The sequence below is a fragment of the Physeter macrocephalus genome, unplaced genomic scaffold (genome assembly GCF_002837175.3).
Source record: "Physeter macrocephalus isolate SW-GA unplaced genomic scaffold, ASM283717v5 random_24, whole genome shotgun sequence".
Lineage (NCBI taxonomy): Eukaryota > Metazoa > Chordata > Mammalia > Artiodactyla > Physeteridae > Physeter > Physeter macrocephalus.
The window spans coordinates 21,858-41,981 of record NW_021145311.1 but is presented as its reverse complement, the minus strand read 5'-3'; the positions used below and the strand labels follow the sequence as shown (position 1 = coordinate 41,981).

The window sequence follows — 20,124 nt, the reverse complement described above, 5'->3', positions numbered from 1 at the left end:
TGGGCGCCCTTGCCAGGGTCGGGGCGAGGGACTCGGGCGGGACCGGCCTCGGGCCCTGACTGCCCGTGGCTGGGCCCGGCTGCTTCCTCCTGGTTCTACAGCACCCTGACGGCACACCCCTCCCCAGAGAGGCCATGGACCCTGGGTTACACCCGCCAGCAGGAGCAGCAGGCAATTCCACCTGAGATGTTAGTGCTGACTATCTTAGCCTCAGTTACTGAAGAAACAGCGCACAATGGGACTTCCCTGGTGGTCCAGTGGGTAAGACTCCATGCTCCCAATGCAGGGGGCCCGGGCTGGATCCCTGCTTGGGGAACTAGATCCCATATGCATGCCACAACTAAGAAGTCCACATGCCGCAACTAAAGATCCTGCGTGCCGCGACTAAGACCCAGCGCCGCCAAAATAAATAAATAAATAAATAAATAAAAAGAAATAGCACACAAGAGGATGAAAAAAGGGGGGTTGGTCGGTGATTTCCAGCTCTCCACAGTTTGGCCTCTGGTCCAGGAATTAATCGAGGATCAGAGAACGGGCAAAGCTCCAGAGGGATTGGGAAACATGTATCCAATCCAGCCTCTCCCAGTCGGTGCTGCTGACACCGGACCGGTCATCCTCTGGGGGGCCGTCCCAGGCACTGGGGGGTGTAGAGCAGCCTCCCTGGCCCCACCCACTGGATGCCAAGAGCACCCGCAGTGTGACCACCATAGATTACCCCAGACACTGCTGAGAACCATCCCCTGGGGCAGGAGCACCCCGACTGAGAGCCGCTGAGCTAATCTAACCTTATCTGTAAAATACAGTAGCTGCCTAGTGAGACCTCTGTGTGGATTAAGTGAGGTAAGAGATAAAAAGCACTCAGCACAAACAGTGGCAAATAAAACAAGGACGTATCTTCTAACCAGGCTTTTTTTGGCCACGCCACACCGCGTGGGGGATCCTAGTTCCCCGACCACACCACACCGCGTGGGGGCTCCTAGTTCCCCGACCAGGGATCAAACCCATGCCCCCCGCAGTGGAAGCGCGAAGTCCTAACCACTGGACTGCCAGGGAAGTCCCACCTGGAAGTGCCTCTGCCTCAATGGATGACGGTACTGGGGCTGTTAACAAAGTTAATGGCGGGAGCAGAATGGTTCTCTTGGGAAGCTTCGGGTTCCCCACTCTCCGGGCAACGAGGTGAGGGACTGGGGCAGAGCCCCCCGGCAGCAGGCGGGATGCTCTGCGGTGGCCCAGGAATGCGCCGTGGCCAACAGCGGGTCACAGAAAGCAGGCGCCCCGCTTTGACCCCTCTCAATGCCAAATTTCTCCAGGAGGAAGGCTCTGTTTGGTGCTGGCCTCTCTTCCTCGTAGGCGCTCTCACTTGTAAGAAGGGGAGAACAGGCGGGCCGCCCCCCAAGCTCGGCGCCTCCAGAGCTAAACAGAGCTTCGTAAATAATACCTATTCCACCACAGTAACTCTTACGGGTAGCTTCTCAATACGGCAAGCAACTCGCGTCTTCCACTCATGACAAAGTTTCCTCATGAAATATAGTTAGTAAAAAAAGAGTGAAAATGCAAAGCTACAAGTGGGAAGCATTCACAGTTCGACTTCTAAGGACTCTCTAAGCTGCCACAGCCGGAATCATTCCCAGCTAGAGGCACGGATGTGACGCCGCCCATCTGAGCTGCCGACGGGGCCATCTTCCTAAGCTCACAAGACAAGTTGGGACGAGAATCGTGCGGTGCATGATTCCATTTCTTTCCTTTTTTTTTGGCCACGCGGCTTGTGGGATCTTAGTTCCCAGACCAGAGATGGAACCCGCGCCCCCTGCAGTGGAAGCGCGGAGTCTTAACCGCTGGACCGCCAGGGAATTCCCTGTGATTCCATTTCTGTGAAACGTCCAGAACAGGCAAATCCAGAGACAGGAAGCAAGTCAGTGGGTCGCTACGGGCTGGGGGAGGGGGATAGGGAGTGACTGCTAATGGGCACAGTGTTGCTTTCTGGGGTGATGGAATGTTCTGGAATTTGACTGTGGTGACGGTTGCACAATACTGTGACTGTACCCAAAACCACTGAGCTCTCCACCTTTAAGAGAGGGAATTTTATGGGATGTGAATTACGTCTCAATTTTAAAAAAAGCAAACACCACCCAGCGTGGTAGCTGGGAGGGCCAGCGTGGAAAGCTGGGAGGGAGCAGGTGGCCACTCTCGGCCGAGCGCCGTGGGCTCTGGACAGCCCCTGTCCGCAGGCTCTCTGGGAGCCGGAGCCTTCCAAACAGGAAATCAACGGTGCGGCCTTGCCAAGGACATCAGAGCCGCCTCCCCCCGCCAACAATTCATAAGCAGTGACACGAAACGGCCCATTCCGGCACATTCCCTGGAGGAGCTGCCCTCGGCACCTGTGACGGTGTGCACGGCGAGGGTCTGGGACAGCGGACCACGGCCGCTGACTTCTGCTGTCACGGTCCCTCCTGTGCCTCCTCTTACCAGCTCCACTCCATCTCTGGGGACAGCACCCCACCCCAAAGCCCACCAGCATGGCAGGTGGCCCAGGCCTGGGCAAACACCGCGTGGCCTAGATGAGGGGCCACGTGGGGCGTGTGACCCTGGACCTGGACCCAGGACACGAGGGACCCCCTAAGGGACCCCCAGTGCTGTCTGGGGCCCCGTGCCCTCCTCCACCGAATGCAGGACACACGTTTGCAGTGGGGAGGAGCCGACCCACTAGGAGCAGTTGAGCCCTGGAACCGTCTTCCGGGGACGTGCCCGAGCGGCAGGCACGTCGCTTTCCTTTTCTGCTCCATCCCACGTGCACTGGGCTCCCAATGAGCCTTCCCAGAGGACGGTGACTGGCAAGCCTGGGGCCCGCCCAGGAGGCAGGGGGCCCAGGGGAGCAGGGGGCGGGCTGGGCATCGCCCCTAGAGGTCATTTCTGTTCAATCCATAAACGCTTCTGGCTGCCAGCGTTCCCCCGGCGCTGGGCTAGTGCAGACAGGTTACAAATACATGGGGGTTCTGGGGAGACCTGCCCCAGGAACTTGGACATGGAGTGAGGTCAAGGGTACCCCGAGGGTGTTGAGTGATGCAGACTGGATCAGCTCAAGGGTGAGCAACGTCACCCCAAGAGAAGCAGGATGGCTTTGGGCTGTTCTAGGCACTTTTTGGAGCCGCAGTGGGTCCACAGTCCTTGTCTGGAGCTGGCCCCTACAAGAGTGGGCCCTCAGCACCTGCTATAGACAGCAGGGACCGCCCGCCCCAGGCCAAGGATAGCGGGCTGGGCATCGCCCCTAGAGGTCATTTCTGTTCAATCCATAAACGCTTCTGGCTGCCAGCGTTCCCCCGGCGCTGGGCTAGTGCAGACAGGTTACAAATACATGGGGGTTCTGGGGAGACCTGCCCCAGGAACTTGGACATGGAGTGAGGTCAAGGGTACCCCGAGGGTGTTGAGTGATGCAGACTGGATCAGCTCAAGGGTGAGCAACGTCACCCCAAGAGAAGCAGGATGGCTTTGGGCTGTTCTAGGCACTTTTTGGAGCCGCAGTGGGTCCACAGTCCTTGTCTGGAGCTGGCCCCTACAAGAGTGGGCCCTCAGCACCTGCTATAGACAGCAGGGACCGCCCGCCCCAGGCCAAGGATAACCGGATGAGTGGATGTCTGAGCCAATCATACTCACTCTCCCAGAAATTCAGAGAAAGCTGGTCCGTTTCTGCTGGTGGCTGGAACCAGATGTGCAATCCCGGGAGTGTGGCAGTGGAAGGTAGGTGGGCAGTGAGGGTGGATCCACGGAGAGAAACATACGAGGGCAGATGCCTGGTCTCCATATGGTTCGGCTTCTCAGTGTTGGTCATGAGGCTGGGGGGTTCCCTGACACACCCGTGTCCTTACTATGAGGGACCCTTGGTGGCTCAAAGTAGCTGGGAGCATTTCTGTCCCTTTCGGCAGCTCTGTGGTTGGCTTAACAACAGCTACCCTCATGTCCTAATCCCTGGAAACTGTATGTTACCTTCCTGGCAAAAGGGCCTTTGCAGATGGGATTAAGATTAGTCTGGATTATCTCAGTGGGCCCTAAATGTAATCTCGTGCTTTATCAGAGGGATACAGAGAGATTACAGACACACAGGAGAGGAGGAGGAGATGAGACCATGGACGCAAAGACTGCAGTGATGCAGCCACAAGCCAAGGAATGCCGGTGGCCACCAGAAGCCTCAAGAGGCAAAGAACGGATTCTCCCCTAGAGCCTCCGGAAGAAGACTGGCCCTGCGGACACCTTGACTGGCCCAGAGAAACTGATTTCAGACTTCTGGCTTCCGGAACTGAGAGAGAATATGTTTCTGTTGTTTTAAACCACTGAGTCGGTGGGCATTTGTTTCAGTAGCAGCCCCGGGAAACTCATATAAGTACCGTGACCAGGACGGCACCTTGAACTTGAGAGAGCGAGGGGCCCAAGAGAGACTGCGTTGGGAGAAAGGGATCGGGGGCCGCGGAACCACAGGAAAAAAAAAAGAGAGAAGCAACAGCTCACCACTGTCCCAGAGCCTTGGCCGCTTTCGGTCCTAACAGCCAACTCTCCCTTGGGTAAATGAAACTTGAAGCATGCCCTAATCTCTCCTAGGCTAGAGTTGGCAAACATTTTTCTGCAAGGGGCCAGAGACAGTAAGTATTTTTGGCTTTGCGGACCATATGACCTCTGTTGCAATTATGCTCGAAAGCAGCCATAGACGGTCTGTAAACCAGTGGGCATGACTGTGCATCGGCAAAACTAGATTTCTAAAAACAGACAGCCGTCGCTTGCCGACCCTTCTAGACCATTCCCCTCTCTGCCTCTGCTTCCCAAACTGCCATCTGGTTTCCACATGGGCCTCTAGGAGGAGAGACGGCATGGACTGTGGGAAAGGGAGAGCCATCTGGCATCCATCTCAGTCACTCTCACGGTCCTTGCCGTGGGGTCAGCCTCAGGCAGGGGATGACCTTCACTCATTCGTTCACTCCATCACTAGCTTCCAATACTGACTGAGGGCTGACTGGGGGCAGGCTGAAGATACACAGAGAAAGCGCTGGCCTCAAATGTCCAGTGCTGAGGTTAAAAACCTGCCCTAGGGCTTCCCTGGTGGCGCAGTGGTCGAGAATCTGCCGGCCAATGCAGGGGACACGGGTTCGAGCCCTGGTCTGGGAAGATCCCACATGCCGCAGAGCAACTGGGCCCATGAGCCACAACTACTGAGCCTGCGCCTCTGGAGCCTGTGCTCCGCAACAAGAGAGGCCGCGACAGTGAGAGGCCCGCGCACCGCGATGAAGAGTGGCCCCCGCTTGCCGCAACTAGAGAAAGCCCTCGCACAGAAACGAAGACCCAACACAGCCAAAAATAAATAAATAAATAAATAAAACAAAAAACAAAAAAACCTGCCCTGGATCAACAATAACATGTCAGGCTACTTACAAAGGGACATGCTTGGCACTGTTCCTTCCTGCCCTGGAAGACCTTTAGGTGAAATTCATTTGCTCAACAGATATTTGCTGTCCCGCTGCCCTGGCCCAGCTGCTGAGGCCACAGGTGTACACAAGGGCTCATCCGTGCCCCAAAGGCCAGCAGGGAACACAAACACATAAATAATTGCCAGTGACGTAGTAAGTGCTGCTCTCAAGGCACATACCGGGAGGCAGACGTGATGAGCCATTAATGTGCTTAGCCGCCAGGGATCTCGGGCAGGGAGAGCAAACCCCAACTGTCAGCCCACGACGCACCCAGTTATGCCACCGTGGCACCTTTCCTCGAGCCTCAGGTTCCTTCTTAACGCGTTGCTAGCCAGCAAGGATCTACTGGGGTTACTTTCAACTCCCACTGGGGGGAAGTCAAGTTGTTCACTAGCCAGGCCCAGCCCAGCCCAGGTGGTGGGGAAGTGACTCAGGGGGCGGGCCCCGCTGACGAGGGCTGGAAGCAACCTCAGGGCCTCAGACCCACAGTCCAGGCCCGAACCATGGTGCTGCTGTCAACACAGATGGGGCAGGACTGCCCTCTGCTCTGGCCACATACACATCTGAGCCCCGTGGGGGACCCTGCCCCAGACTTTCACGGTAAACAGATGTCATCCACGGGTGGCATCACAACATGGGCAGCACCGCATCATTCATGGGACAGTTTGCCCAGGGCCAGGCCCTCTATTGGGACCTTCTAACTAATTGGAGCGGCCAACATCTGGAGACTAGAGGACTTAGTAACAGCTGTCCCAGAAACGCTGCCCGGCTCGAGGGCAGCCACGGGGGTCCGAGGGGAGCCCGGGGGCTTACCCAGGTAGTAGAGGCGGTGGGAGTGGGGGCCCGACTCGTCCATCTTCTGCACAAACTGGAAGTCGTGTGGCGCTTTGTTGACGATGAGGCCCGAGTTCTTGCGGCTGCCGTGGATGATGCTCCGGAGCCCGTCCCACGAGTGCTTCTGCACCTGGAAGCGGGAGGCTGGGTCCTCCATCTCGACTGCGTCGCCCCGGTCGGACGTCGGCGCCCCGGTGGCCATCCTCTCCGCCCCCTCGGAATTCAGCGAGAAGCTACGAGGAAGGAGGGGCGGGTGGGAAGACAATGAGAAGGTGTGGGGGGGGTGGTACCTAGGTTCCACTTACCAGCTGCCTCCCATCAGACTCTCCGACTCCCCTGGCAGGGCCCCAGCCCCGTGCAACCTTCCCTGCCCCCCTAAGTATTTCTCAAATCGTTCCTCTTCTCTCCATCCACGAATCCTGAGATCCAGGCCACCCTCACCTCTCAGCTGAATGACTGCGACCGTCTCTCAGCTGACTGCACATGCACTGCAAATCTGATCCCCTGACTTAAAACCCTTCCTTGGTTTTCCACACCCTCCAGGGTTAAAAACCAGCGCTCACCACGGCCTTCGATGGTTTCTGCCCTCTGACCTCTGCCAGGCCCTCACACCTCACCCCCCTTCATTACTAGGCCTCGGGCAAACTGGCCTTCTCTCAGCTGCCCAAACAGGCCAGACTGCTTCCTGCCCCAGGGCCTTTGCATGTGCTATCCTTTCTGCCTGGAACACTTTTTTCCCTCTTTCTACTGGGAAATCAGATCTCAGCTTAAGTATCTGTCAGGTCCTCAGATGAACATCTGTACCAAAACCTGTCTCTCCGTTCACCTTTCACCTGACACCTGGTTGCCCTGCCCTCCGAGCATTCGTCACAGTGGCTGTTCACGGGTCCCCTTCCTGTCTCCCCCGCGTCTGTCCCGTTCACAGCAGCGTCCCAGCACCTCACACGGCCCCAGCACACAGGAGGCATTCCTCGCAGAGCCACAGAATCATGGTCTACCCTACAGCCCGCTGGGAGACAGGCTCGCTCCCACACCAAGAACTGAGCGTAAGCAGTGGGTCTGCAAACCTCCTCACCGGTGCTGTCAGCTTGCTGGCCAGCGGGGGAACCTCTCGTGCCTCACCAGAGGTGCTCAGAGGCCCAGGCAGATATTCGCTGGACATCAGGGGAGCTCCACGTGAGAGGATGGATGTGCAACTCTCCCCCAGAGGCCATCCCACTCTCTCCTCCCCGTCCAGGGGCAGCGGCTGCTGTGCAACGGCTCCCTCCTACCCCCACCCCCGCTGCTCAGCACACTTCTTGACTGAACAGGGCTGGCCAGACAAATATTTGTTTTAAGGAAATCTAAACATGGCCATGGTGACCCGGTTCTGGAAGAGTCAGGGTCATCTAGCGAGGCCAGCCAATGTGAGCAGGCCAGGCTCGATTTCCTGCGAGGGCACCGAATGGCTGAGGGCCTCTCCAGACGCTGGGATTCCTCATCCTCTGGGATTAGCGGCTTTGCGGGCACAAGTCGGTGTTCCCTTGTAGGAGGGGACGGCTTTAGAGAAGTCATGGACAGAGCTGGTGCTCCCCATCCAGTGGGAGCCTTAAGACTCCCAGAAGGCTATGCCCCTTGCCAATACGAGACCCTGAAGTGACCACCAGAGGACAAAGGATCCTGCCCGCTCTGAGAGGCAAGGGGAGAAAGAGACACGAGGCTTTCCCACGGCTCCTGAGAACCCACTGCGGGCTGATCATCAGAGTGCCCTTTCCAACCGTGCCCCCTGCCCAGTCCTCCCTGACCCAGCCGGGCCGGGGAAGAGCGGTGGCGGGGCAACAAGCTGGCGTGTCCTGTCCCCCAGACACTTCAGCTCCTCCCATGGCAGCTTTGAAGACACGGACCACAGGCTATCAGAGCCTTCAGGGCCCTCGGGTCAAATAAAGCAAACCCTGGAAGGACGGAAGCCTTGCCGAGGGGCACGCGTGGCCCGTCCCGGCCTGCCGCAGAGCTGCGGTTCACCTCGAGGACGGCAGGGGCCACAGGCGGTGCTGGGCAGAGGCCGGGCCAGGACCCGCTGAGCGCTGCGGAGCCCACACGGCCCCAAGCGCTGCCGGCACCAAGCCCAGAAAACCAAGGCAGGGGATGTCCTCTAACCCGCCGAGCCCCCCCACCGACTCGGCTGCCACAATTCAAGCCCCGCTCACGGCACAAGAACAGACCGTGGCCTCCAGGCTCCCACGGGGTACCCCAGAAGCGGAGAGGCTGGCGGAAGCGCTCCCGGAATCTCATGGCTTCTTTCCACAGCAAAGAACGATAAAAATGATCTTGCCTCCGATCCGCGCAGAGAGCCCAGGAAGCAAAAACACGATCCAGGAGATGAGAAACGAGATGAAACATCGGGAGAAAGTTCTAGGAATCTTCTAGATGTGGCCAAGCAGCCTGAGCTCCCAGGCTAAGGCTTGCTGCTACACCCGGGCCCTCTGCTCGCCCCTCTCCTCCCCAGACGCAGAGGCAGCCTGGGAGGGGGAACAGGCGAATGCAATGCAGCCCTTAGGAAGCAAGCCTGTGCCGGCCCCGTCTCATTCAGTGCCAGCTGGGGCTCGGCTTCTTGACTCAAGAGTTTACCCAGCTGGGGAAATGAAAGTGGATTCTGAGCCACTTAGGCCAGGTCCACCTACGCTCTCCTGCCAATCGGTAGGACGCCTCACAGCCCGCGCCGCCGCCAGCACACAGCTTGGGACCCGCTGGTGCAGTCACAGTCGAGGCCCGATGGCATTCTGTGATCTGAGCCAGTGCTTCACGGGCTGGGACCACCCGCCCACAGGGGCACCTGGTGGAGACCCAGGCGGGGCCAGCGATGAGGGAAGCAGATTCTCATAAGGCACAAGGGGAGGGGAGGGGCGGGGCCCGCCACACTCCGGAAATGCCTCAGAGTGGCCCTCAGGGAACTCGCGCGTGCCTGCGGGGGCGGGTTCCCTGGAAGCAGCAGGCCATCCTCTGCCCCATGAAGGCCATGCCCTGGCACTGCCCGGGCCTTCAGCTTCAAGTCAGTGTGCAGCCTAGCCCGTGCCCACGTGGTACCTAGCGCACATGAGAGACGAGACTCGGGGTCCCATCACTAACCGACACCCGAATGCACGGCACGCACACCACCCGTTTTCAGAGCCCACATCCGGGAAAACGAGTGACTGTGCTTAAGGTCAGCCCTGTCTTCCAGAACCATCTTCCGTTCCCTTCCTGCCTCCCCGATCCCTGCACTCCCTAAAAGCAGATGAGCCTGAGGATCAGAAAGCTGATAGTGAGAGAGGTCGGCGGGGCTGCGGAATTCCTGTGGTCCCCTCATCCCGCCGGGCCCCACACGCGGAACTTACAAGCACCTGGGCCTTGTGGGGATGATTACGTTTAATCCTCGATGCAACCCTGGTTAGTGAGTTCTGGGCTCGTCCTCATTTGGACTGGAAAGCAGGCTCAGAGGTCATGTGGCTCACCCAAAGTCACCCACGAGGAAGGGCAGCAGCCCAAGTCTGTTGGACCCCAAACCCACATCCTGACCACCTGGCCAGTGCTTCTCACCTGCGGCTGATCCCGCCCCCAGGGGACACGGGGTGATGTCTGGGGACATCTGTGGTTGTCGTGACGGGTGGGTGACGCTCCACACCCTACAATGCCAGTGCGGGCACTGAATGACCCAGCCCGTGTCAAAAATGCCAAGGCTGAACAACCCCGCCCTAGCTCACGCTGCTGCCCACTCAGAACAGCCAGACGTGCACCCTGGGGAAATGCAGAAACGTCGGGGTGGCCAAGGTGCCTTCCCAGACCTAAGACTCCGCTGGAAATTCGGGAACCTCTACCACATCCCCACCGACCAGGGCTCCCATGGCACGCCCCTTACCTTCTCCAACGTCCTGTGTTTGTGTTGTCCAGCCGCACCTTCTTAACCTTCCGCATTAACCACTCGGCTGACCTCAGGGTGGGTGAGCCTGTGAGGGGGCAGACCGAGGGGCTGCAACTCTGGCAGTGTGGGGTTGTGGGCCCCCCTCCCCGCTCCCATTCCTCGAGGCCGCCCTCCTGTCTGCGGGGAACACCCAATGCCAAGGGCCTCCTCATGAGGCAGATGGTGCAGGCCCCGTCCTGAAATTCGAAATTCGAAAACCTGTCCGGGCATTTGCCAGAAACCGGGCGGTTCTCCCAAGATGAGAGTCCCTGAGAAGATGAGAGTTTCAAACGATTCGCGGGCCGCCACCCACGGCGCTCGCTGGAAATCAAATAAACCCAAATTCCCCACTGTGGTTGCTCCCTGATGGCCTTCCTGACCCCACCTCCTCGACCGTGATCTCCAGACACGCTGGCCTTAATCTCCCCTAAACACGCTGACTCAGTCCTACCTCAGGGCCTTTGCACTTACCAGTCCCTCTGCCTAGAACACCCTTGCCCTGCTTGTTGTATGATGTGCTCCCTCTTATCCTTTGGGTCCCAGTACCACCTCTTCAGGGGTCTTTCCTGGCACGAAGTCCAAAGTTGCTACCTTGTTATCCCCATCTCAACACCTGGGCCTTTCTGCAAGCACTCATTCTAAAATGGTAGTTCTCAGTGGGGGTGATTTTCCCCCTCTCCCCGCCCCCCTGGCCAGGGGACCCTTGGTGATGTCTGTAGACATTTTTGGCTGTCACCACTGACTGGGGGAGTGGTGCCACGGCATCCAGTGGGTGGGGCCAGGGATGCCGCTCATGGCCCTGCTGTGGCCATGATGGCCCCACCCCAGAGAATGATCTGGTCCCAATGTCCACAGTGCCCAGGGGGAGAAACTCTGTATTCATTGTGCGGGGGAAAGAAATGGACTTAGGTCCTTAGGCTCACACTAGACACCAAAATAAATCCCCAATGGTTCAGATGGTATAAATCAGGGTGGCCCCCAGCATCTGTGAGTCGCCTCCTGTCCCTCCCTCTTGGTTTGTGTGTTTAAATGTGTGCAGCCTCCTAGGACCTCTGAGGGTCAGATGGTAATGGAGCGCAGAGTCTCTTGGGGGGTCAGTGAATCCCCTAAGCCAGGGGGTCTTGACGAGGGCTGGTGTTCCCAGCAGACGTTTTTGGTTGTCACGACTGGGAGGCATGCTGCTGGCATCTGGCTGATGGAGACCAGGGATGCTGCTAAGCACCCCAAAATTAGGGTGCCCTTCCCCCGCCAGAAAGAATAATCTGGCCCCAAATATCGCTAGTGCTGAGGCTGAGAAGCCCTCTCTGGGTGGGTGAGCACCCCGCACCAGGATGTCAGCTCCATGGAGGCAGGCCTCCATCTGTCCTGTTCCTGCTGTGGCTCCGGCACACAGGAAGCACTCAATACAGCAAACGTCTCAGGTTGAATGAACGAGTCCCTGTCCTCACTTGAACGCTGAACAAAGTCAAAGGGACCCCTGATTTGGTGGGCACCCCACCCCCTTCTTGACGAGACAGATGCCCTGATGGTTAAAGGAAAAGAAAGCAGCGCCTGGTCCCAGGACAGAGATCCCATGGAAGAAGTGAAGCAAAATGTCACCATAAAGAAGCACTGATTTCACCTCAGTCCAGTGGTGAAAACTGTGGGCTCTGGTGTCAGAGAGGTTTGGGTTCAAATCCTGACTCTGCCACTCCTGGGTTATGTGACCTTGGAGAAGCTGCCTAACCTCTCTGTGCTTCAATTTCCCCAGCTACAAAATGAGACTGCAGGGCTTCCCTGGTGGCGCAATGGTTAAGAATCCGCCTGTCAACACAGGGGACACGGGTTCGAGTCCTGGTCCGGGAAGATCCCACATGCCACAGAGCAACAAAGTCTGTGTGCCACAACTACTGAGCCTGTGCTCTGGAGCCCGTGCGCCACAACTGCTGAGCCCGCGTGCCTAGAGCCCGTGCTCCACAACAAGAGAAGCCACTGCAACGAGAAGCAGCCCCTGCTCGCCGCAACTAGAGAAAGCTCGCATGCAGCAACAAAGACCCAACTCAGCCAAAAATAAACAAATAAAGTGGGACTGCAGTGCCTACACCGAGGACTACTGTGAGGATTAAGTAAGATTGCACGGGTAAAGTAGCCGACATAGCAGAAACTACGGGCCAGCTCATATTGTCATCTAACCAAGTTACTTAAAATTACACCAAAGAGAGAATTGGACTCAAGTTCCTATCACTTTCAGAGCCAGAATCCACACCATTCACAGACTGAGCGCCAATGCACAGTATAAGGTGTGTGTGTGGCAGGGGAGGGGGAGATGCAGCCACACATCCGCCAAATCCAGCTGGGATCAGTGCTCCCTCCTTTTTCTCCCCCAGTCCTTCCAGGGCTTCTGTCCGTGGACATCTAGCATACGATGCTGGATAGAAAGAAAAGTCTCCAGCAACAGCACACGAAGCTGCAGACCCTGGCCTGGGGCCTGGCTAACTGTCCCCAAGACCAGTGACCCCAGGGCTGCAGAAAACCACTTCCTGCCAAATTCTGTATCCAGGAGCAGGCAAATGAATCCCACCAGCACACATTCAGCCTTCCCGGCCACCCCAGCCCAGCACCACTGACCTTCTAAAGGGTCCAGAGAGCCTCCATTCCAGCTGCGGACGTGGGACACAGACCTTGGCAGAGTAAATGTCTTATTAACGCGGTGATTTAACGGAGGGACCGGCTAACCACTCATTTTCCTGCCACTCGGGGAGTCCCTGATGGTCGGGCCTGATTTTCTGTACCCAGTAGTTCCTAAGGATGCCTCACAGCCCTGAAGCGCTGTCTGAACCACACCAGGGAGGAAAGTCCTACCACGGTGCCCAATTTGCCCAGGATCCAGCAAGGGACGACAGGGATTGGTGGCCACAGGGCACCCCTCCTGGGCTTTAGTCCCAGCTCCTGGAAAGGTTTGCTCTTGCCGCTGAGGCAAGTGACTTCCTCGCGGTGGGGGCGGGGGGGGAGGGGGGCAGGGCCAGCAAGGGACGACAGGGATTGGTGGCCACAGGGCACCCCTCCTGGGCTTTAGTCCCAGCTCCTGGAAAGGTTTGCTCTTGCCGCTGAGGCAAGTGACTTCCTCGCGGTGGGGGGGGGGGGGGGGGGGGGCAGGGATGGGCTCAAAGGGAAAGGGCCACTTCTAAAGGCTCAGCTGCCGCATGGATGGGGAAGTGTCAAGGCTGGTCGAAGCCTCTGTGAGAAGAAGGTGGGTGGCTGGATTGGCCTGGGAGCGAAGCTGAGGGAAGGGGCTGGACCTGTGGGGGTGTGGGTGGCGAGGAAGCCGAGCGCTGGGGAAGGTTGAAGGGGTGGGAGCAGGTCAAGGAAGTGGTCTCCGGTCTCATACAGATACCGTGTGTTTGCATGGGGAGGGGGAGAAGGTAGGGACCTCCAGAGCCGATAGGGAAGGGAAGGCGTTACTGGGTGCGGCCACCCCCGGAAGGGGTCAGAACCAGGTGGTCTGGGCAGCAACGGGATGGGAGAGGAGGTCGGGACAGGCCGGGCGTTGGAGAGGCTGAGAGGTGGCCCTGCCGGCGGAGGGGACGGGCGGGGAAGGAGTGACGAGAGGCCGGGTCGGAGGGGAAACGGAGGCGGGGAATGGAGGAACCGCGAGTCTGGGCAATGGCGGGGCCGGTGTGCGCGGAGGCCGGGACGGAGGGCACCGGGGAGGCCGGTCAGTGGAGGATCCAGAGTCGGGACTGAGGTGGGGCCGGTCAATGGCGGGTTCAGGGTCGCGGCCGAGGCCGGACGGGGCGCGCGGGCACTGCTCACCGGGGCTCGGGGCCGGCGCGGGGCGAGGGCCGGGCTGGGCAGGGCGTCCCGGGGCCAGCGGCGCCTCAAGCTCGCGGCTCCATGCCCGGGACTGCGGCCCAGGAAGTGGCGGGCGCAGGGGACAGCGGCGGCAGCGGACACGGGATACCCGGCAGCTCAGGCCCCTTTGACCCGGAAGTCGAGCGGCCCAGGCGGCGGCCTGGGATTGGCCACCTCCCGGCCGGCACCAAGGAGTCCGGGGCTGTGGTCGGGGGGGAACGCGCCAGCACGGCCCCCGCGGCAAGTGGGGTGAAACGTCCCAAACGTGGCGTCTTCCTGTGAGAGCAGGGACGTTGGGAAAGACACCCCCGGTAACTTGGTATCGCCCGGTCTAACCGATAATACTTCTACTAAAGGCTCCTAGAGAACGAAATCGTCGTCCGCGCGTTGGTGGTATAGTGGTTAGCATAGCTGCCTTCCAAGCAGTTGACCCGGGTTCGATTCCCGGCCAACGCAACTGAGGTTTTTACAGCAGTGGGGTGAAACGTCCCAAACGTGGCGTCTTCCTGTGAGAGCAGGGACGTTGGGAAAGACACCCCCGGTAACTTGGTATCGCCCGGTCTAACCGATAATACTTCTACTAAAGGCTCCTAGAGAACGAAACCATCGTCCGCGCGTTGGTGGTATAGTGGTTAGCATAGCTGCCTTCCAAGTAGTTGACCCGGGTTCGATTCCCGGCCAACGCAATAGAGGTTTTTACAGCTTTTTCTTAGTTTTTCCGTCCACTTAAAACTTTCTCGTCAAACATCGACCTAGAATTTGTATTACTTTGCAATAACTTTTTAAATTCCATAATATCTAAAAAAGACCAGAGAAACAAGAAAAAAGAAAAAGGCACCGACGCTGAATTTCTACTGAAATTACTTTGAAGCAAATTTTAAAATTCTTTAGTAAAGATGTAGAAATGTTTCCACTGGGGATCGAACCGGGGACCTTTCTCTTATGAGGAGAACTTGATAACCGCAGCACTAGGGAAACAGGTGAGGGTCACCCTTCTTAAGCTTATCATAAACAATGTTACGGAGATTGTTACATTGTAGCTCCTGAAATGAACATTATTTGTTTCTTTCCTTCACGGTGATTTCCGCTCTTCCTGAATATCCATCACTCTGCTTGATGCAATGGAAGCTGGAAGGAGGAAAATACAGAATTAAAAAAATCCAATGACCCCCTTCGCAACACGCACAAACACATTATTAAAACAATCCAAGAGAGAAACTGCTCTCAAACCCACCTTGAAGCCCAACAATGTTTCATTAGTTCATCTCATAGATAGATTTTAAACTCTTGCCTGTCTACAAATGTTTACGTTGTTGCTTCAGCCCAAACCACTTTCTACAAGAACTTTCTGTAAGACCGCTGAAGGACGCCAGGTGCAGCAAATTGCGAAGGGAAAAAAACCCCACCAAAACAAGCCGGACATGGAAAGAAGATAATTTAAATGACTTCTCATCTTAACCCAGATTTAACTCATTTTGGACCAATCTTTTTTCTTTTCTTTTCTTTTTTTTAAGAGAGATAGTAGAAGGAAGGGAGGTAATGGTAAGGAGTTAGGATCAGATTGCGGTAAAATCTGTTTTGTTTGTCTTTTCCCCTTACAGGACCAGGATTAGAAGGAGAGTGAGGCAATGACCTCAAGTGCAAAAATTAAGGTGGCTCTAAAAAACTCAATAATCAAGATAAATAATATTTTAATGCATTATTCTAAAATATCAAATTAATGGCAAAAAGCAAACCCATGGTGAACAAAATATCAAAATCTTAAAGCAAGACAGGTTCTGACAGTGTCTTACCAAGCCATATTGGAGTCTGAGGCAAGAGCAAAAACGTGTGCCCCTCTAGATCTGTTTTTTTTGTTTTGTTTTTTAAATTTATTTACTTGGCTGCATCCGGTCTTAGTTGCGTTGCACTGCGCTTAGTTGCCCTGCAGCAACTAAGATCTGCCTTTTAATAGAGACCATGATTGAGGCGTAATTCCCCAAAGGAGAAAATGTCTGTGACACTTTTATGGAGAAGTTCTGATACAATAATGAAACTCTTCTACAGTTAGATGTGAAATAACAATGGTAAACATTTTGAAGGAAACTTTAAAAGTCCACGACTATTTAAAGAAAGTAGGATCTTTTTGCGGGGAGGTGTCTGACCACAGAGCAGGAATCATTGTGGAAGGACAGACGTACAGACACAGGACAGGCCCCGCCCCACAGAAGGCAGCATCTTAATTCCCTAACCAGGTATGGAACCCGTGTTCCCTCTATCGGCAGGTGGATTCTTTTTTTTTTTTTTTTTTTTTGTGGTATGTGGGCCTCCCTCTGTCGAGGCCTCTCCCGTTGCGGAGCACAGGCTCCGGACGCGCAGGCTCAGCGGCCATGGCTCACGGGCCCAGCCGCTCCGCGGCATGTGGGATCCTCCCGGACCGGGGCGCGAACCCGGTTCCCCTGCATCGGCAGGCGGAAGCGCAACCACTGCGCCACCAGGGCAGCCCTAGCAGGTGGATTCTTAACCATTGCATCACCAGGGAAGGCCGGAAGGTGGGGGTCTTAACCACTGGGCCACAAGGGAAGTCCCATATGTCTGTCTTTACGCATTTTTAATGGTTATTTTCCCCCAGGACATCGTTGAAAATATTGAAACTTAAAAATAGGTATATTAGAATTCACAACATTAAGAACGTATAATTTTACTTTTCTATTTTTTTATAATTTTACTTTTCTGTGCTTAATGGAAGCAAACATATCGATAACATTCTCAACATATGCTTTTGCGGGGAGGAATTAACTACTAAAAATAACGTAAAACATACCAAGAAGCACACGGTTTTCCTTTTGCCTCAGATCCCAATATGGCTCAGCAGGGCACTGTGACACAGTAATATATCTTGAAGATCTTCTGTTTTAGTTTTCTACTGCTGCTGCGACAAATTACCATAAACATTGGTTGAAAACAACACAAATTTATCATCTGACAGTTCTGGAAGTCAGAAGTCCAGAAAGTGGCCCAAAGGGGCTAAAATCAAGGTGTCCACAGGGCTGCATTCCTTCTGGAGGCGCTGTTCCTTGAGAATCCAGGAGAATCCATTGCTCGCCTTTTCCAGCTTCTAGAGGCTGCCCACACTTCTGGGTTCATGGTCCCACATCACTCCAACTTCTGGTTCTGTTGTCACATTTCCTTCTTTGATTTTGACTCTCTTGCCTCCTTCTTACAAAGGCCCCTTTGTTACATCAGACCCACCCAGATAATGCAAAATAATCTCCCCATCTCAAGATCTTTAACTTAATCCCACCTGCAAAGTCCCTTGTGTTATAGAAGGGAGCATCTTCACAGGTTCTGGGGAGTAGGATGTGGACATTGTGGGGGGCATTATTCTAGCGACCACACCTCCCCCCCGTCATTAAACATTCTTCTGTGACATCCTTTTTGACGGCTGCATAGTATTCCATCCATCCATTCATTCATTCATTCAACAAGTATTTACTGACACGTACTATGTCAACCGGGGAAAGTCGAGTGGGTAAGGCAGAAGTCAAGCTGACATGGAGCTGGTGATGAGTGGGCTGATCTGATGGATTTTTTTTTTTTTTTTGGCTGCGCCGCGGGGCATGCGGGATCTTAGTTCCCTGACCAGGGATCAAACCCCGTCCCCTGCAGTGAAACTGCAGAGTCCTAACCACTGGACTGCCAGGGAATTCCTTCTTTTTTTTTTTTTCCTGAGGGATATCTGGAACCTAATGTTGACCAGACTTACCAATTCACCCCTACTAAGAGGGCTGTAATCAAGAAAAACAATAACAGGGAATTCCGTGGCGGTCCACTGGTTAGGACTCCGAGCTTTCACTGCGAGGGCACGGGTTCAATTCCCTGGCCAGAAATACATACATACATACATATGTATATACAGGAAAAAGAAAAACAATAACAAGTGTTGCTGAGGATGTGGACAAACTGGACCCCTTGGACTTTGCTGGTGGGAGTGAAAAATGGGGCAGCTGCTGTGGGAAATGGTCTGGCAGTTCCTCAAAAGGTTAAACAATTATCATCTGAGCCAGCAATCCCACTCCTAGGTATCTACCCATGAGAAGTGAAAACACATCCATGTAAAACCCTGTATACACATGTTCACAGCAGCATGATTCACAATAGCCAAAACGTGGAAACAACCCAAGGGTCCATCAATGGATGAATGGATACCCAAAATGTGGTCCGTCACACAGTGGAACATTATTCCGCCATAAAAAGGGGAAATAAATGTATTGGTGACGTCATGTTAAGTTCAGCATCTGATCCAACCGCCCCCTCCTCCTGGGAAATGCTCAGGGACCCTCCTCTCCTCAATGGCCCCATTGGTTTCCTTCTCTCTCCCTCGTTGGCCCAGGGCTGGGTCCTCAGGTCTTTCCCCTCCCCTCTGGCAGCCTTCTCCTCCTCCACTCCTAGGACATTAACCCCTTCTATACCCCGATGACACCGAGGCCTCCCCTGAGCTCCAGACTCGGGATCCGACTGCCCCTGGATGTCTGCGCTTGGAGGGCTCATGGGGGACTCACACTTGCCATGGCCCTAACTCAGCTCCTATCTTCCCCAGCCTGCTTGCTGAGGACTTAATGTTTGTGTCCCCCTAAAGTTCATATGTTAAACCTAACCCCCTACGTGATGTCTGAGGAGGTGGGGCCTTTGGGAGGTGATTTGCTCATGAGGGTGGAGTTCTCATGAATGGGATTAGTGCCCTTATAAAAGAGACCCCAGGGAGCTCCCTCACCCCTTCCTCCAATGAGGACACAGCAAGAAGACATCATGTGTGAACCAGGAAGAACACCCTCACCAGACACTGAATCTGCCGTCACCTTGATCTTGGACTTCCAGCAATCCAGAATTGTGAGAAATAAATGTCTCCTGTGTATAAGCCACCCAGCCTATGGTGGTTTGTAACAGTAGCCCAGACGAACTATGAAACTGCTTCTCCCTCCATCTCCTGCCCCAGTGGAGGACAGCTCCTTCCTTCCAGGCACTCAGCCAGAACCTGCTCTCCCACCCCCACCCAATCCCTTAGCAAATGCAATTGGTGCTGCTTTCAAAATATACCCAGAATCTGATCACTTCTTCCCTCTTTGATGGCCATCTCCCTGGTCCTCCCCATCATGGCCCACCTGGACAAGTGCAGTCACCTGTTGTTTCCCGCTCACAGCTTGTTGTTTCCCGCAGCAGCCACTGCACCAGGGAGCACCGGACTCAGGTTCCCTCCCCTCCTCTGCCCACAGCCCTCCAGGGATCCCACCTCCTTCGAGGTAAAAGCCCAAGTCCTCCCCAAGCCCACAAGGCTCTGCATGGCCTGCCCTCCCCTCCTCCCTCTCTCCCCCTCACTCACTCTGCTCCAGACACACAGGCCTCCTGGCTGTTCTTCCAACACACCAGGCATGGTCCTGCTCCAGGGCCTTTGCACATGCTGTGCCTGCTGGCTTTTCCCAGTTATTTCCAGGGCTCACTCCCTCTCCTCCAAGTCTTGGTTTGAATGTTACCTCCTCAGAGGTGACTTCCCTGAGCCCTGCTAACTTTAATCTTCTCCCCCAACCTTGGCACCCATAAATTCAGTCCCTATCAGTTCATTGTTCTTTCAATGACTTATCAGTCTCTGAAATAATCCCATTTGTAGATTTGTTTACTTGTTTCTCCTTTGCCTACCCCACTGGGCTGTGAGCTCCACCAGCTCAGGGTTTTTGTTGTTTGTTTGAATCTATTTTGTTCTCTACGTGTCACTACGGGCTCGGTAAACATTTGTTGAAATTATGAACAAATGAACAGCTGGCCGGTGGAGACAAAATGCCTGGGAGTGGGGATGGAGTCATACAGGTGGGCTTCCTGGTGGAGGGGGACAACGTCTGAAAACATGTTCTCTCCCCCCATGAGCCCCATCAAGGCCTGAGAGCTCACTTACCTGCAAAACAAAATTTAAACAACTTCCTTTAAAATTATCTCTTGTGTCCTTCAAACCCACTCAAGGCAGCCAGTGAGCTGTGTGATGCCCAGAAAGTCGCTCCCCTTCTCTGAGCCTGTGTTTGCCTGTGTGAGGTCGGGTACATCTTCCCGGGGAGACTGCAAACT

General features: G+C 55.3%; 1 protein-coding gene, 1 long non-coding RNA gene and 2 other non-coding genes across 4 annotated transcripts in view; 3 read left to right on the top strand and 1 right to left on the bottom strand.

Annotated features, from left to right (window-relative positions):
- Nucleotides 1-12,877, bottom strand: part of DPP9 (dipeptidyl peptidase 9) — a 46,471-nt gene extending 33,594 nt beyond the window's left edge. The window contains exons 1-3 of the mRNA XM_007109311.3: nucleotides 12,808-12,877; nucleotides 10,159-10,246; nucleotides 6,264-6,517 (exon numbers count right to left, since the gene is read on the bottom strand). Of these exons, the coding sequence (XP_007109373.1) occupies nucleotides 6,264-6,517; nucleotides 10,159-10,214 (310 nt within the window). The 5' untranslated portion in view covers nucleotides 10,215-10,246; nucleotides 12,808-12,877. The remainder of the gene's footprint in view (nucleotides 1-6,263; nucleotides 6,518-10,158; nucleotides 10,247-12,807) is intronic.
- Nucleotides 12,878-13,239: 362 nt separating this feature from the next.
- LOC114484787 (uncharacterized) lies at nucleotides 13,240-19,003 on the top strand. The gene is made up of 3 exons (XR_003678102.2): nucleotides 13,240-13,429; nucleotides 14,839-15,011; nucleotides 15,160-19,003. It is a non-coding gene; the product is annotated as an uncharacterized lncRNA (long non-coding RNA).
- On the top strand, nucleotides 14,416-14,487 carry TRNAG-UCC (transfer RNA glycine (anticodon UCC)). Its single transcript has one exon. It is a non-coding gene; the product is annotated as a tRNA-Gly (tRNA).
- On the top strand, nucleotides 14,646-14,717 carry TRNAG-UCC (transfer RNA glycine (anticodon UCC)). Its single transcript has one exon. It is a non-coding gene; the product is annotated as a tRNA-Gly (tRNA).
- Nucleotides 19,004-20,124: the final 1,121 nt, after the last annotated feature.